The sequence below is a fragment of the Botryllus schlosseri genome, chromosome 13 (genome assembly GCF_051294905.1).
Source record: "Botryllus schlosseri isolate E-star chromosome 13, Bs_hap1, whole genome shotgun sequence".
Taxonomy (NCBI): domain Eukaryota; kingdom Metazoa; phylum Chordata; class Ascidiacea; order Stolidobranchia; family Styelidae; genus Botryllus; species Botryllus schlosseri.
In genome coordinates this window covers 21,514,139-21,530,425 of record NC_137248.1, presented here as the reverse complement: position 1 = coordinate 21,530,425, position 16,287 = coordinate 21,514,139, and the positions used below count along the sequence as shown (strand labels likewise).

At 38.2% G+C, this 16,287-nt stretch overlaps 1 protein-coding gene and 1 long non-coding RNA gene across 7 annotated transcripts in view; both read left to right on the top strand.

Moving 5' to 3' along the window:
• LOC145453292 (agrin-like) overlaps nt 1–16,287 on the top strand; it is a 78,622-nt gene that overhangs the window by 52,039 nt on the left and 10,296 nt on the right. For 4 of the 6 annotated variants that reach the window (XM_080331270.1, XM_080331275.1, XM_080331273.1 and 1 more), the window contains exons 21-32: nt 150–295; nt 1,160–1,265; nt 3,377–3,592; nt 4,949–5,025; nt 6,562–6,592; nt 7,254–7,384; nt 8,282–8,486; nt 12,943–12,975; nt 13,042–13,234; nt 14,603–14,711; nt 15,937–16,043; nt 16,099–16,224. In XM_080331270.1, coding sequence (XP_080187396.1) covers nt 150–295; nt 1,160–1,265; nt 3,377–3,592; nt 4,949–5,025; nt 6,562–6,592; nt 7,254–7,384; nt 8,282–8,486; nt 12,943–12,975; nt 13,042–13,234; nt 14,603–14,711; nt 15,937–16,043; nt 16,099–16,224 — 1,480 coding nt within the window. The remainder of the gene's footprint in view (nt 1–149; nt 296–1,159; nt 1,266–3,376; nt 3,593–4,948; nt 5,026–6,561; nt 6,593–7,253; nt 7,385–8,281; nt 8,487–12,942; nt 12,976–13,041; nt 13,235–14,602; nt 14,712–15,936; nt 16,044–16,098; nt 16,225–16,287) is intronic. The other 2 variants (XM_080331271.1, XM_080331274.1) reach the window with 2 other exon arrangements.
• LOC145453327 (uncharacterized) lies at nt 9,316–12,938 on the top strand. The gene is made up of 2 exons (XR_013919728.1): nt 9,316–11,931; nt 11,977–12,938. It is a non-coding gene; the product is annotated as an uncharacterized LOC145453327 (long non-coding RNA).

Here is a 16,287-nt window from a genome sequence, read left to right as displayed (position 1 = left end):
TCTAGATTGCATCACAATAAATATGCTTACTAGCAAAGACGTAGTAGTCGTCATGGATAGACGTTTTCTTAGCCCTCTGATTTTCCAATACGCAGCAACTTTTTTGCTGACCCACTTCCATACTAAATATATTCATTTTGTTCATTTAGTACAAGTTCAAGCCCAGACTGCTACAACGTGTGAAGAGCTAGATTGCCAACTTGGAAAGGAATGCAGTGCAATGACAGGGCATTCAAAGATGTTTGAATGCAGATGTCCTGCAGTGGCGAAGTGTGATGCTGATGCTAAGATTAAGGTAACTTAAACACCTTTCTATTAGATATGGATATTGACTGTAGCATATAGCAGTGCTTGGCAACCTTTTTCAATTCACGACCAGCTTTTCATCCAAGTTTCATTGTGGGAGCTATGACTAAACGATTACAACATAATTCAACGATTTAAACTAGATGCCGACAAATATGAGTGTATCAAGCAGACGAGAATTGATACACTTCACAGATGATTACAAACGAGAAAGCGCGTATCTAATCAGTAATTTGTCTTTTACATTGAACAAAAAAATGCTGAGTCGCTTGCATCGCAGCAATTGTTTGCTTATTATAACAACAAATCGGGCTGGATGGCTGAATTGCCCAATCAACGTCCGCTAAGCCTTGGAGGAATGAATTAGTTCTGATTGTCAGACATACACAATATCACACTGACCCATTTCACGGTCCAATCAAAATGACTCTCATGAAAATCTGACTGACGAATTATTGTGAGCATGGTAACGGCACTTGCGGAGACTATGGGAGCAAAAACGAATGATTTTAGAGGAAGAGTGAGAAGACAAGTGTGAGAAGATAAGTGGTTTCGGCATACTTGGAAAATTGAATAGGAAACTGCATCCTCTAGTAATTAAGACTTACTGAAACAGCTTGGCGACCCACTGGTCGCGCTGACGTATATTGTACCGATATGGTCAAAGTAATAATCATTGCTACTCAAGTAGCAGTACAAGTAACACAGTACATGTTTGGTCAATTACAAATAAAAGTAGTTATTTCTAAGACATGCAAGTATTTCGGTGCTGACCACCTCCGATTGTTTAGTGTTACAATTCTAGTTAAATTGTTATTTATCTAATATGAGTTTAACGGAATTCATTTTCAAGGTTTGCGGCTCCGATGGGATCATGTATCCGAACGAATGCTACATGAGAGTTGCAGGATGCAGGAAAGGGAAGCATCTGTCTGTGCTCTCAGAAGGGTCTTGTGAAAGTATGTGATTTTGATCAAATTGATAGTGCCAACTTACAGATTGTAAAACCCACTTGTTGAGATTGTGTTGAGATGCAAATCATTGCAGTTCTGTTTTCACTATCTCACTGATATTTGCATAGAAAAATCCATGATATTGACGACAAACTTGACAAATTACCAATCTCGCTAGTTGACGGTCAACTACTGTTTTTTTTTAGCTGTTCTAGTTCTAGTAGCGATTTTTCAAAAGTGAGTAGTTGTATTTCTAGTTGTGCAATAAAAAATATAGTTGCTGAGCAACTAGAAAGCATGTGTTGTCGTTAGACGTGAATCGTGGTACCGGGGATATGTTGTGTGATGTTCTTGCCATTGCTCGCTCAGAGTCGTCACGATCAATAGTGGCGGAGCCAGGAATGGGCGTTAGTGGTCGAACCTCCCCAATTCAATGATTCGTGTTTTTCGGAATAGTTGCAATAGATCTAATTATAGCTCTGGCTCCACATTTTCAAAACTGCGTAGTTCTAGCGAGGTTTGCGAGGTTTGAAAATCCATTAGTTTTTAACAGTCTTATTGACGATTTTCTCCAAACTCATATACTTCGCCACCTTGTTTCTAATAACGAAGATGTTGTTTCAATAGAATCCAGTTTTCGCCCTTCAAATTTCATTTGGCTGTCCTGCTTTCATCTTAATTCTGCATTCCGTTTTTGATGGTCAATTCATTTACGATGTTATGTGTTACTTTTGATCAGGGGTGGGCAAACTACGGCCTGCGGGCCGCATGCGGCCCGCAACACCGTTCTCTGCGGCCCGCGAGAGTATAGAGAAACTTTTTTAAATATTCATAAAATGCGTACTAAAAATCGAATTATTGCAGGGACTTGATTAAACTTTTAGTATATTTTACCATGATAATTCTAAGACAGTGGTTCTCAAACTGGGTGTCGCGCCCCCCTTGGAGGCGTGAAAGCATCTGAAGCGGGTCGCGAAGCTGAGCTCAACTGAAGAAATTTTTCGCGGTCCGCGCGATTTGCATCCGATTCATATTTATTGTGCTGTATGTAATCTGAATTTCATGTTTCAAAATATCTCATCCACGGTCGTAACCTTCCATGCCATCAAACTATCCGTTTGGTTTGCTTGTATCCTGGTTGCGTTTTGTGATATGACAATAAGGGTGGCGCGAAATCTGTCACCATTATAATGGGGGGGGGGGGGGGGGCGTGTCTTAAAAAGTATGAGAACCACTGTTCTAAGGTACATACTTCCTATATTGTTTTTTATGTTTAATTTCTGGCGCGACAGCCCGACCTCAAGGCCTACACAGTTTGAAAGGCTTCAACTGCTGAACATCACAAAAATCCTAAACGAGATTGACATAATTCGGATCGCGAGTGAGATTTCAGATTGGCCACTCCAGTTTTAATTATTTCAGTGATGTGCTTATGAAAAAGGATTCGCGCGTGTCTAGGGTAGATTCGTTCTCTATATGCGTAGACTTTGGGTATTTATATTTGATTTTCACATAGTAAAAGCGTGTTGGGAGCTAACATGATCATGATGCAGTTCACATTGTGTGCCCTGGAAATGAACCAACAGTGGATTTAGTAAATCTATGAACAGATCGCTTCTCACAGATTTAAATTTCTGTCTTGCTCTAAGAATCGGGACAACCGACTTTCATCTCTATAGTTTTGACAAATTGGTTATTGAGGTCGACCAGCCTATGAAATCTCGCCACTATGTTTCTGACGCGTGTACGATATCATCAAAGCAATGTTTAGTTTGTGTTAAATAAGCACATATATTGTCTCCATGTCCTCACTATATAATCAAATACCAATATTGCATTTTGGTTTATAATCCCAATTTTACATAGTGCGGCCCGCGAATGGATTCAGATGTTGAATGCGGCCCGCGAGCTCAAAAGTTTGCCCACCCCTGCTTTAGATAAATCTAATCATTAGTGTTAAATTCATAGAATACATATAGGTCTGGGTGAGAATAAATCTAAATTCAGTAATCATCTCACTATGCAAAGAATACTTGAAAAATTAAACAGATTGCATGAAACATATCAGGAAAATGAAAAATCTAACAAATACTTCCAATTTCAATTTCTTTTGCAAGGCTACTTCAGCTCACTGCCAACCTTGGCTCCGACAGTGACTCCCACCACAGCATCCACAACAATGTCTTCAACTTCCACTGTCTTAACAAGAATTACAGCAAGCACCGCTACGTTAACGACTACGCCCATCACAGAAACAGTTACCGAATCAAAATCAACGAAGACCACCACCTCAAATTTTGACACAACCACCTTTGACGACAGTGAAGGTCTTGGTGAGTACCTTTATTATATCTAAAACTCTTGTTAATATACTACGTTTTTATGGCCATATTAATTAAAAAATGTTAAACCAGATGTACGCAACACGTTTCTCAAAAACATGTCTGACGCACGCGATTTCAAATCGAAAAACATATCAATATTGAAGGTTTTGACTGACCAGCGACGGACATTATGGGCCCAGGTTCTATTGCCGCCTATTTTTTCGGCACTGCACTTCGAGCAGCCGCATGTTGGTGAAAACTTCGTATCTTCAAGTTTACTGGCACGGAAAGGGTCTTCTCCGAAATACTTGTATCTAATAGTCTCGCACCCGCATATTGTACACCCCTAGAAAAGCATCCGGACAGTCTGATACCGCGTTAAGCGATACTAGGAATACACCGTTTCCACACAATCCACAGAAGATTGCACGGCTAAAATTTTTGTTGCAAGAAATTTAGTTTTTATTTTTAAAAACTGGTTTAGTCTTATTTTACTATACCTTTGGATAACTTGATTATTTGACTGAGTAGTTTGCGGCATTAGCGGTACCGTAATATAATTTTATATCCATACAGGCTACAAACACGATCGTAACCAGCCAGCCAAAATCCTATAGCCTTGTAGCTTTCTGAGACAGCATTAGTAATTAACCTTTGTGGCAAAAAATGTTGAATTTGCCAATGGATTGTCTTACAGTTAAAACATGTCAAAGGTTAGAGTTGTGTTTCTTGAATAGGCTTACCCCAGTAAAACCTCTCCACTCTCAAAACTGGTATCAACTGATTAAAGTAATTAGCGGTTTGGGAGATGCCATAAAGATTTATTAATTGATGTTGTACAAACTTTTCATGCACATCATTACGTATTATTTCCTGCAACAGTATCAAGGAGGAATACTCAAGTAAGTTGCTTCAAAAGTAGATGTGGTCTAGGGGTTGCATACATTTTCACAATTCCAAGTTATAAAAGTAGCGATTTCAAGGCGTTTGAAAACCACTTGAAATGAAAGTAGAAAGTCAAGATATGTAAAGTAATCGGGCAAGTGGTTTCGAAATGTAGATTTCCTTGAGGCTTCGCATATTTCAAGCCATTAATGGGAAGTGATGGATTGGGAAGCGCAATATGAACTTGATAAAATAAAGACCCCACAAATATGTGCGATCTTGGAAAGTATATTCTGTTACCGTGACGCAGGGGATATTCCACTCGTTCTTATCACAAATTTACTAGAAAAAGTGCTTAAAATCTTCCTAAAAACTGTAAAGTAGACGTGGAAGTAGTTTAAAAACATACAAACATGGTTCAGTAATACAAGTAGGCAGAATCTTAGACAAGTGGAAGGTTTTATGTGACTACGGTTTCAGAAGGAAGTGGGCATTCTGAAGATTCACGCAACACAACCTATGACGATGAAGACGGATTAACCGATGGATCAGGAGAGGTAAGAAACAGATTTTCAAGATTAAACTATGTTATATTATACTTGTAATGGTTTTTATTCTTCAATATCATCTGTCGCGCTCGGAGATGCTTTCAAAATGATCCAAAAACAAGGAAAACTGAACCATCCCAATTCTATTATAATTATGACGCAATTTATTCAATGTTGTTATTATGAATTCTGCATTTAGTATAGTGCTTCTTAGCTTTTTCCACCTCTGCCCCCTAAAATTGTTTGGCTGCTAGCGCGGACCTTGAAACTTCAAGTTTGGGAACCTAAGGACTAAAAACAGAGGTCATCACTTTTGCAAAATCCTATTCACGGCTTCATGTAGTGCCACCTGGCCCGATTGTTACTTGAAAAGCTACCTCATGAGTAATAAAAGGTCATCTATTATTCATAATAAGGACCTAACTCAAAAATAAGGAGAGATATTATAAAGCACAATGTAGTTTTATAGCTGCAGTTTCAACGCTAGCCTTTAATGGAACCTTAAGGAGTTCATGGACCCTAGGTTAAGAACCCCCGTTTCAATAGCAGTTTGAGATGGAACCTGGTAAAGCAGGGGGGCCACTAATTTTGTTCTTTACTGGCATGCAACGTATCCATTGTCAGGTAGTGAGCCCATATGAGATCAATCTCCAGGTAGAGCCACAAACTCACCACATGCCAAGCAAATTACGGTCATCAGGCTGAGGGAGTATGTTGTGTGCCAGTGGGTCTCGACATTTTCAACTTGTGGAACTGTAAATTTCATAACAAATTTTGCACACCTGTGAACTTACAAAATCAAACTCAACCCAAAATTCAGTAATTACAACAAAAGTATTCAATTGTAAACAACTATTTGTAATCTTAATTCAAGGAGAAATTTGATGATATTACACTTGTCTATGTGGTTCTATATTATTGAAGTTTTTGCAAACAAGAGTCCTCTTAAAACCACCAACAACTCGATTTTGACTGCAGTAACTGTATGAAACTATACAATGTTTGGCAGCCTACTTCATGCTTCAATTGATTTTCTATAACAAATAAGTCAAAGGGGATCTTCATGATTTTTGATATGACACAGCTTTGTTTTCTCCAGTGTTTTGTCATAGAGATGTTTCTGTACTCTTGGCTTACATAATTCTCAATAAAAGGGGCTGGGAATGTCTAAAACCTGTTTTGTGGTATAATGTCGTGTCACAGTAGGTGTCGAGGTGCAGTGTCACAGATCGACCTCAAAAATGATACGGTATATGACGAAAATGAAACCAGTTTGTAATTGTTGAATATGAGACAAGATATTGACAAATGTTAGAAATATAGACACTGCATTTTTAAAACTACTACGACTATTTCAACTCTGAATATGCTTGGCTGACACACACTAATTTGGATATTATGATCTGTCCAATTTTTAGTGCTATCGGTCTTTTGCCATAAAATAATCATGAAAAACATTGCCATCAGTTGGCATGGGAGGAATCATCAATGGTTCTCTAATATGCAGATGTTGACTATAATTTTAAGTTTCGCATTGTTTCTCAGGACGAACCAATGGACGGCATGTTGGGTGCAGGTATGTTGCAGTTTACATTTTCGTCATATTAACACTACGACTATATTACTTCTTCACATGCCGCACATATACGCAACTCCTGGTCTACCAGTGAAGGTCTGGGATGGTGCACGAATGTTTTGTGTGTGTATGTTGCCTGATTATGATACTGACTGTTAAAATGATTCACTGTATATTGATCTTTGTAGCATGATTGTCACTATGTTGTAGGGTACTGTATTTGAATGTATTATATGCTCATTTCGAACAATAACCAGATACAGAAATCAATTTTACTTGGAGATTGCTCAAAGCTGTATTTAGACCCAATAGTTAAATAACTGGGGTATATACAGTACATTCAGTACATCAATGATGCTTTGAACATAGTTATCATACTGAAATTCTCCACTCATACGCAATACTTGATGATACGGCTGTTGATATACAATGTTCTTTCCAATTCTCTGCTAGTTGCTGACGATTACCCCTGACGAGTGTCAGCTGAACATATTCGGGCTCATTTCAATACGATTATAATTTTCAATTATGTATTCAAGTCCTGTACCTCTAAGAAGCTCTTCATATGCAATGAAATGAACTTAAATACGTTCACGTTCACGATTTGTTATGATCGTTTCATAATTGATTAGTGAGGTGTAAACTTGTTCTAACATTACAGGCGATCTCAAGACATACTGGGCTGAATTGACATTGTCAACTACTGGGGACTTGGAACTCGTGTGTTCCCAGCAAATGCTCAATTCAGACGTGGAAATGATGGCTCAATGCAGATCGTCTATTATTGAAAAGGCAACTATTCTTTACATGCATTCCTAGTAGTAATAGGATAAACACTGATTAAGCATCCAACTCTATTCCAAGAGTTTGTGGGAATTCTCCAATTCAATTTAAAAGCTACGGATTCAGCTGCTTGGATTCTTTTCACTAGGCCCACTGTCCTAAACGTTCGCTAATTGGTTTAAAGTAGTTAGTAAGTCAGAATAGTGATGTTTGTTAGAGATAGGTGAAATGCTATAGCACATGTCCACTTAATAACAGTCACAATCGGTAAGCCAGTGTAAATATGGGTCTATAAATAGATGTAATAATATACAAAATCTATGCACTACTGACCAACCAGGAGGGTGAACAGGTACACTGTGGATTGATAGGTTAGGTACCAAAAACTACTTGCATAGGTGACTCTAATCTTAAACGTATATTTGAATTCGGAGGATGGAACTAGATCTCAAATGTAGGAAGTAGCAACAGCTGATTCATTCAACCTGCACATCTTACTTGGACAGTATTTCAGAAATTGTGCCTTTGCGTAGTGTCATTAATTACCCCAATAAAGTATATTATTCCTTAATAACATCTTTTTGAAACTACTTCCTCGAGTACTTTGCATACTTTCATGTCTTGAAAAGAGAACTACTTCTACCTGTAAGTGAGTAGAAATTCACGGCCTACTCCTCATGCACCAATACTGACTGCTTTGGCTACCTTGGTACATGAGTATCGACCATTGTGCACCATGCACCAACTTTAATGTAGCACTATGTAGCAGCCATTGCTTTGTGATATGTTATATGAATTCTACCCAAGAATGTCTTGCGAAAATTGTCTATATCTAATGTGTGGGTAATTATGGCGTATGGCTCAACTTCAAAATATCGCCATTTGAGCCTCACCATTTTTCTTCAGTTGGAGTTGATCATAGAGGAAATACCAAACAGCGATGGTGTCGATTTGGAATCGTTGAAGAACGTTGTTGTATCTCCTCGTGACGATGGCACCATTTTCGCAAGATTTCAAATCGACATATCCACAAAGTCATCGATTGCACGCATCACAAAATTCGTCAACGGCAGACTACAAGACCAAGAAGTATTCAATATCACCGGAGAAGGTATCAGAACTAGCACACTAACAAGATAGTTCAAAAACACTTCGTGCAGAGCTTGCTAACTTTCTGCATAGTCTTACGTCTCTGTTTTCCATCCCACCAAATTCTGGCGCAAGGCAGTAGGCCTATTTCACTGTTGGTGAATGTCTTTGTCGGTGTCGATATCAGTGTTCTTTATTGCTTTATAGTAGTGTTGAGTTTTGTCAAGAAATTGCGCCACCGTGCGATATTCATACTGAAATTATAAGATGACGTTTTACAGTCTAGCGAATCGAATAGGTTGCATGTTGTAACCCTTTTTATGGTGAATTGTACTTGCCGAGTTCTTTCAGTGCTGAATATTACTTTTTAAACATGTACACTTCCGTAGCTCCGATTTTTGTACGAATTCTTGATTTTAGTTTTATTTCATTGGAGCGGCTGTGGATTTTCGTTAGTCATGTATCGATTTTATCAGACAATGACGATAGTGAGAATAAAAATGGTTCATTCCTCATTGCAACTGAAGTGGGGGTTGTAAGCATTGGCTACATTGGGCTTGGGGTACAATGATTTTGGAATCGTATTAGTGACTAATATCCGACTGATATGGGATTTTTGAGCTGATACCAATAAAACCGATGACTAGCAACTTCACTGATAACCCAGATATATCCAGCTGATATTCAAAAGATATGGCATCTAGCTTAAGGCGCATTTCCACGACTTCAGAGCACTTATTTGCACAGCGTTACAGCGATTGCTATGTTGGAACTTGTAATAAACTGGAATGGCTACAACTGGACGCCTGTAAGCTATTAGAAATAGATCAATCTTCCCAGTCTAACAGATTATAGTTCTCCATCTTCGAAATAATGGCTATGACGTCATGAATTGGTGATATTATTTTACCCTTTTTTTTATACCGCTAATTGCCAATCCGATACTGATATTGAACCAGTTGTCGGCAGGGTCAAGAAGGGACCGTAGGTAGTCAACTCTCCGGTCACATGGAAATAGTTTTTATTTGAAATTACATTAGAAGGTAGAGATGTTCCATTAACCATCATTAACCTGCTCTAAACGGTGCACTTGTTTTTTATGACACCACAAGTGAGCCTATGTAGAAGTAGCTTACTTGTAATATCTGTAATGCAAGATCTGGTGACCGGTGCTGTATTTGTTCTTCTGAGACAAATACACTAGAACTCCCTTTGATGCTATGTATCATCTGCATTTATGGCAATATCACGAATTTGCCGTGCGTGTAGACTCAACAGCAATAGCGGAAAGAAATATGATGAGTTGAAAACTTCTTCACATTGGTATTGTTCCATTTACTCCCAAGTGAGTTGTTAGTGCTGGCATGCTCTCACTGCAAACACGATTTCAGGCCTGTTTACACCATCATTATACCTATGTGTCATGCTTCATGTAGCATTCTGGATATAACTAGGCTTGGGCAAAATCGAATACCTGAGTGATTTGATTCTGAATCGACTATTTGGCCTCAACAGTATCACTGACGTGGAAAGTTAAAATGTGTTTGTTTTATCCGGACACAAAGAATATAATACCAAGTCTATAATGCACATCACATTAAAGTTCATTTGGTATTTTTTCGACCATACCTATTTCCTTGTACTTTGCGACAATGCTGCGGTTTGATCACGACTTCATACTTATGTTATGTCCACTAATGTCTGTAGCTTTGTACTAGGCACTAGGCTTACTTGTTGTTGATGCTATTATACGACAAATCGACGTTGATAGCCTTCCACAGTGACAGATAGTACCGAATCTATAATTTTCGTTGATGAATTTACTCTTAGTGTCAGGAAGTTTACAATTTCAGTACTAGAGAAAAATCATATCTCATTTTTTAATAAAAATAATACTCGATTCAGATTTGAGTACTCGAATCATTAAGCCCAACCCTAGATATAACCTGGAATGCTCTTTCAACTCATGAACTTGTTAGGAATCCATGCTTGGAATATAATATCTACCTACACATTGATGCATTTTGTTTCTCGAACTATGTTACAAAATTTGCGGCAGTGGTAGTGTAAACAGGCCTGATTATGCACATATCGCTACTCAACAAAATAATTGCCATCTTAATCAACGTGCAACTAAATCCTTTAGCAATCACAAAATCGTAATTGATTATTACCTTGTGATGTTGTCCAATCAGCCTAGTGGGATTCACATTAATTGCTGATCGAATCACCAAAATGTCATAGTGTTGCTGATACTAACTGTAGACGATGCATGATGACATTGCTGATAATCTACAGTGATGCTGATCAACACCGTCAACTATAGTACTGATGATATGTAATTTATCTTCAATATGAGCGGAGGAATTAACTTCCAAGTCAAGATATATGTTATATGAAGTAGAAAAGGAATTGTTTGAAAAGTAGGCTCGTTGAGCAAGTCATTTTAGAACCAGTATAATGCGATCGTTACTGCCCATTAGCAGTTGAAATTTTGCCCATGAAATGATGCAATTTGTTTTAGAACGTCTGTAGTAGTAATGCATATAGATGCTGAAAGTAGAAGTGTTATCTTACTGGTTGCATCGAGCATTTAATTCGATACTTTTTTCCTATCTTAATATAAAATTATCTGAACTTACCTTGTTAAATATAAATATAATATTATAAATACCATATTATTATACCATGACTTACCATTATTGCCAATACATAGTGACTCCTGTGTTGCGTATATCACATGACAAACTAAATTGTAACCTCCCAAGTTTCATAATACAAATTTCCCGATTTGTGCTGTGAAATTTGTTTATTTTTGCACATCAATCATTTGTGAGATTTTCGAGCCAATTTCAATATCGCACACTAAAAATCTGAAAGTTATCTAGTTTTCTTTTGCGTGAGATTATGAAAATTATGTTATGTGCACCAGCACCATTTCGAAATGCCATTATTTTCATTTTATCACGTTTTTCTTTCCAATCCATCATATCCACAATAAGACATGAATTCGCTAAGATTTTTGATTGAGCCAAAATATCACACGCTAATGAATCATGTCATTGCCTGCATGCAATTGCTCTGAAAAAATTGATTAAAAATGAAAGATCTGAATCTCAAAGTACATCCAAATTGGTTCAAGAGAATTCGGATGACCCGATGTTTGGGAGGCCATCAAAACAAACGTCAACCAAAACATGTGTAAGTAGCCACCCTGTGGTATGTTGCTAAACGCTTTGTGTGCTGTGTGATCTCATATTACTTGGCAATGTAACAACGGAAGCCAGTATTTCGGGTGCAGCTTTGCTAGAAAATTCAAAACATATTATACGCTTATATAATTCAAATCGACACAAAATAAACTCTTTCTCTCTCTTAACTTATCTATAGGCAGTCAATTCCGAAATAATGGGTTTTATGCATCATCAGAACGATGCATTTTTTTTTGTAATTGTGTAATGTAGATGGTGTAGTAGCTTGAAGGCCGTCCTGGTGTAGTAACTTGTAGGCAGTCCTATTTCATACTCTCTAAGGCAGGGGTCGCCAACTCAAAACATGTCAACTCAAACACTTTTCAAATTTCATAGCGGCCGCGGGCCGCATGAATTCAATAGGCTATCGATATAAAGTAGGCAACCACGTTTTAAGACTGTACGTCAGTACAACGCTGTGCTACCTAACATAGGCGACGGGTATAGTGACCACAAAAGAAGTGATGTTTTATTAAAGGAATAAAGATACAACAAAGGATCACTGTCATCAATATCATTTTATTTTGAACTCTGAGCTGTACACGGTACCTGGAAACGCTTCTGGGGGCTAGCGAGATACGTTATTAGCAGAAAGACCATCTCCACGTAAAGCTTGATCTTGTGGGGAAGTATTAAGCCAGTGGTCCTCCAACCTTTTTAGACATGCCCCCTTTATGACACGGAAAAATTCCGCCCCTCCTCCCTTATCGTCATATCACACAATGCATCCACAATGCTAGCAATCCCAGCGGATAGTTTGAAGGCATGGAAGGTTACGAATGTTGATGAGAGAATTCTATAATATGAATTTGGGTTATACACAGAACAAAAACTATAACTATGAAATCAAGGTAAAGCGCAAAGAGCGCGAAAATTTTTTCAGTTGACCGCAATTCCGCGCTCCCTTCAGATGCTTCCACGCCCCCACAGGGGGGTGGCCCCCCAGTTTCAGAACCACTGCCTTATGCCGTTCTCTATGCGTCGTGTATTTGTATCTCAGTATTTAAAAATGTTTTCTTAGCTTTCTTCCGAAATCTCAAATCAAGTCGCGGGCCGCAAAATATGACCTTGCGGGCCGCGTGTTGGTGACCCCTGCTCTAATGAATGCCAATATCTTCTTTCTCTGTCTGATTTGAACAATCTCTCCTAATTTTCATTCACACAACAATTACCGCATGCAACTAAAAATCGTCTTGCCAACCAATCATAGAAATTTTTTTTTTTCAGTAATGTTACCTGCGACAGCAATGTATGCAGAAGGTAGATGTTGAGTCGTCCTTAAAAATCACTTTTCACTATTATTAGCACGCTTTATACCGTGTTTAGATGGAACATGGACAACGCCTCAATTTGGTGGAAACTCTTACTTGGAGTACGGCACCATCAACGCGTACAGCTCTGTAACAATTGATATGCAATTCAAATCCAACGATGCCGAAGGTTTGCTACTGTTCAACGGGCAGATGTCAGGAAGGGACTTCATTTCGCATGCGATCATTAACGGATACGTGGAGTTCAGGTTTGTGCATCGCATGGCATTCATCAGATTTTGACATATGAGAAAGACATTCAAGCTAGCCACCGTATCATCCATGCGGTCAAGTATATCAATATTACCAGTTCTAGAGCACTAGTTTAGAACTGGTTCACCATTAGGTCTGAAAGGCAGCTGTTGGTTATTACTTTTTGTTTTAGGCATGTAATTTAGTATCAAATACTCACAGAATACTCTTACATGGCAACATTAATGATAATTCACCCTTTTTAATCTTTTTGTTGAATAGCCGATGGATTTCCGAAAAATAGATAGATTGAAATAGGGGAGATGTGGTACCGATGGATCACTGGGACCGAAAATACTTGAAAAATTCTCCATGATAATTCCATGATTACTCTCCGTGAATTTGTCTACAATGACATGCTGACAGAATCTTTCCTCACATGCAAAAAAATTCGACGTGCGTGAGTTATGGGGTCTGTGACGAATGATTTACGTTTTAGGGGGTGTAAAGTAAATTTGGATCGACATTTGCATTTTTCTATATCACCTTCCAGACTAACAAACCCGCCATAAATTTTGATGTGAAGTATAGGGCTTGTATCAGGGTATATAATGGCACATATTTTTTTAATCAATACAATCTTCGAGTGGACTATTTTCAAGTCAATTACAATATTTATGGGGTGGGGGACCTATGGTACTATAGCCAAATCAAGCAAAATAGATGGGCCAACTAATCACTTAACAACAGAAACTCGCCTACATATATATATAGGCTGTAAATCATAGGTACCTGAGGTGTTTTATCGCTATTACGAGTTATTTGAAAGTCAAAATGTCGATTTGAGGGTAATATATATGTGGCATTAATTTTGTAAGTTTAGACGTATATCAAAACATGATTTTATGATAATATTACAGTTGATATAATCGATTTCATTCTTGAAGGTCACGACGAAACATTCTTCATTGGCTTGCTGTAGCTTAGCTTATAGTACACAACAAAACAAGTTAATAAACCTTAGTTTTTGAGCGTATGTCTCATAGGTCCCATGGTCGTGTGCCGTTGGACCCACCGGGTGGGGACCGATGAAACGTTCGAGCAACAAATTTTAAACGTTTATAAATATTTTTTGAAAAGGCGGATATTCATGTAAATGTCCGCGATAGGTAGAGCTTGTATCGAAGTGTTGAGACAGCAAAAGATCTGCTATTCTCGGCTGAAGATTTGAGGGCCAGAGATCATTTTGCAATTTTTGATCCATTGGTACCACATCTCCCCTACATCCATCGCCAATGAAACGACGGGACTAAAATGCTGGAATTTCGAGACTCTCACCATTTTCAGGAAGAGGTGTGAATAATTGCATGCTATTCTTTTAATAGATTCGATACTGGATCCGGAGTACTTGCGTTGCGAAGCAATGTGCGAGTAAACGATGGAAGATGGCACAGACTGATATCAAGAAGGAATCGAAGAGAAGGGATGTTAAAGGTTTGGAGGAGTCACTATTATGTTCATATAATTTGCCATGTGATAGAGTAATATTTTGTACCGGTATATAACTTCAGTATCAGTATGGAAGTAGATAATACACTACCTTGTCTACCTAAGTGGTTCTTGATCATTACAAATCTGCCTTACCCATATCAGTAAGCCTTCGGCTAATCTCAAATTTTTTACCTACTCACAAAAACAATGATCTGCTTATCTACTAAATCAGTGGGTCTGTACCGCCGGTCCGTGGCCAGTTTCCTGTCGGTCCGCCAAGTATGTTACAATTTTATCCTTAGATTCAAAAATGCAAGAAGTTGGTAGCTTGTCCATTAATTAGAGAAATTATCAAATTTCAAATTGATGTGAAAAAGTTATCCTGTGTGGTGCTGTAAGAGAGAGTTCGTGGCTGATTTTTGGCATACATCACAATGGTGCAAAGTGTTGTACGACACTATTCAATAGTCGCCTCGACTCATTTCGGAAAAGTTATAGGTAGACGCTACTGAGACTTTTTAACAATCTTCGTTAGATTCCTACCCTTGGCAGTATAATAGAGGCTATAGTAAACAGGAGAGTCGCATTCAGAGGATACTGAACAATCACAATTAACAGAGTGATCTTCAGACTCAATATACGAAGTGTGACCGATTTTTTAGTGATTTGTAATTAGAATATCAACATATTTACTTAGAGCTATTTGATTCCTTTCAATGTGTGTGTGTGTGCTTAAAATAGAGCATTGAAATCAGTTGGAGGTTGAAGCTGACTTGCGCTGTAAATTCAAGCCAGGAACTGGCTTACTGAAGGCAAGCAAGCCGAGAATGCTCATTCACTCTCTCACTCACTCGAAGTCGTTGCGACACCTTCCTATCGTTTCATAGGAACGCATTTCTGTGGTGTGTTGAGCTGATAAAAATTGCTAGTAACATGAACTGAAATGCTACTGTGAAATCATTCTACCTTATGATAGCAGCAATGGCCACAGTCACTGGGAAATGGAATTTCCTAGTTTCCATCAAAGCAATAGTTGTGCATACAACACATGAATGTGACTAACATCTGTATGTTTCTTTCGTTCTACTCATTCTCGTGTCATTAAAATATCTCTCTGACTTAACTTTGATCCAAGGAATAACCTATCTAGTCCCTGTGGCCTTTGTTACAACCAGCATTGAAAATCAGTTTAATATGTTTTGAAAAACTTGATTTTTACGTTTATCAGGTTGACGAAGAGAATGAAGTTGTCGGCACATCGCCATCAAGCATGACTGGAGTAAATCTTGATACGCCGTTATTTATTGGCGGATTTTCGTCAATGTTTCAAGCAAAGTAACATGTCTAACAGTGTTTTTTGATGATCATATTTTGAAGTAAAACTTTGCAGGGTCGAAAAGCATACAGGAGTGACCAAAGGGTTGACTGGTTGCATAAGACACTTGGAAGTTGGCGAATCTGACACGGCGGCCCTGGGTTTGGAATCGAAATCTGCTGATATTTTCGATTCTTTTAGGTGAGAGACACACATCGACATGACTTCAGCAATATTCTCATATAATAATACTATATTTTATTC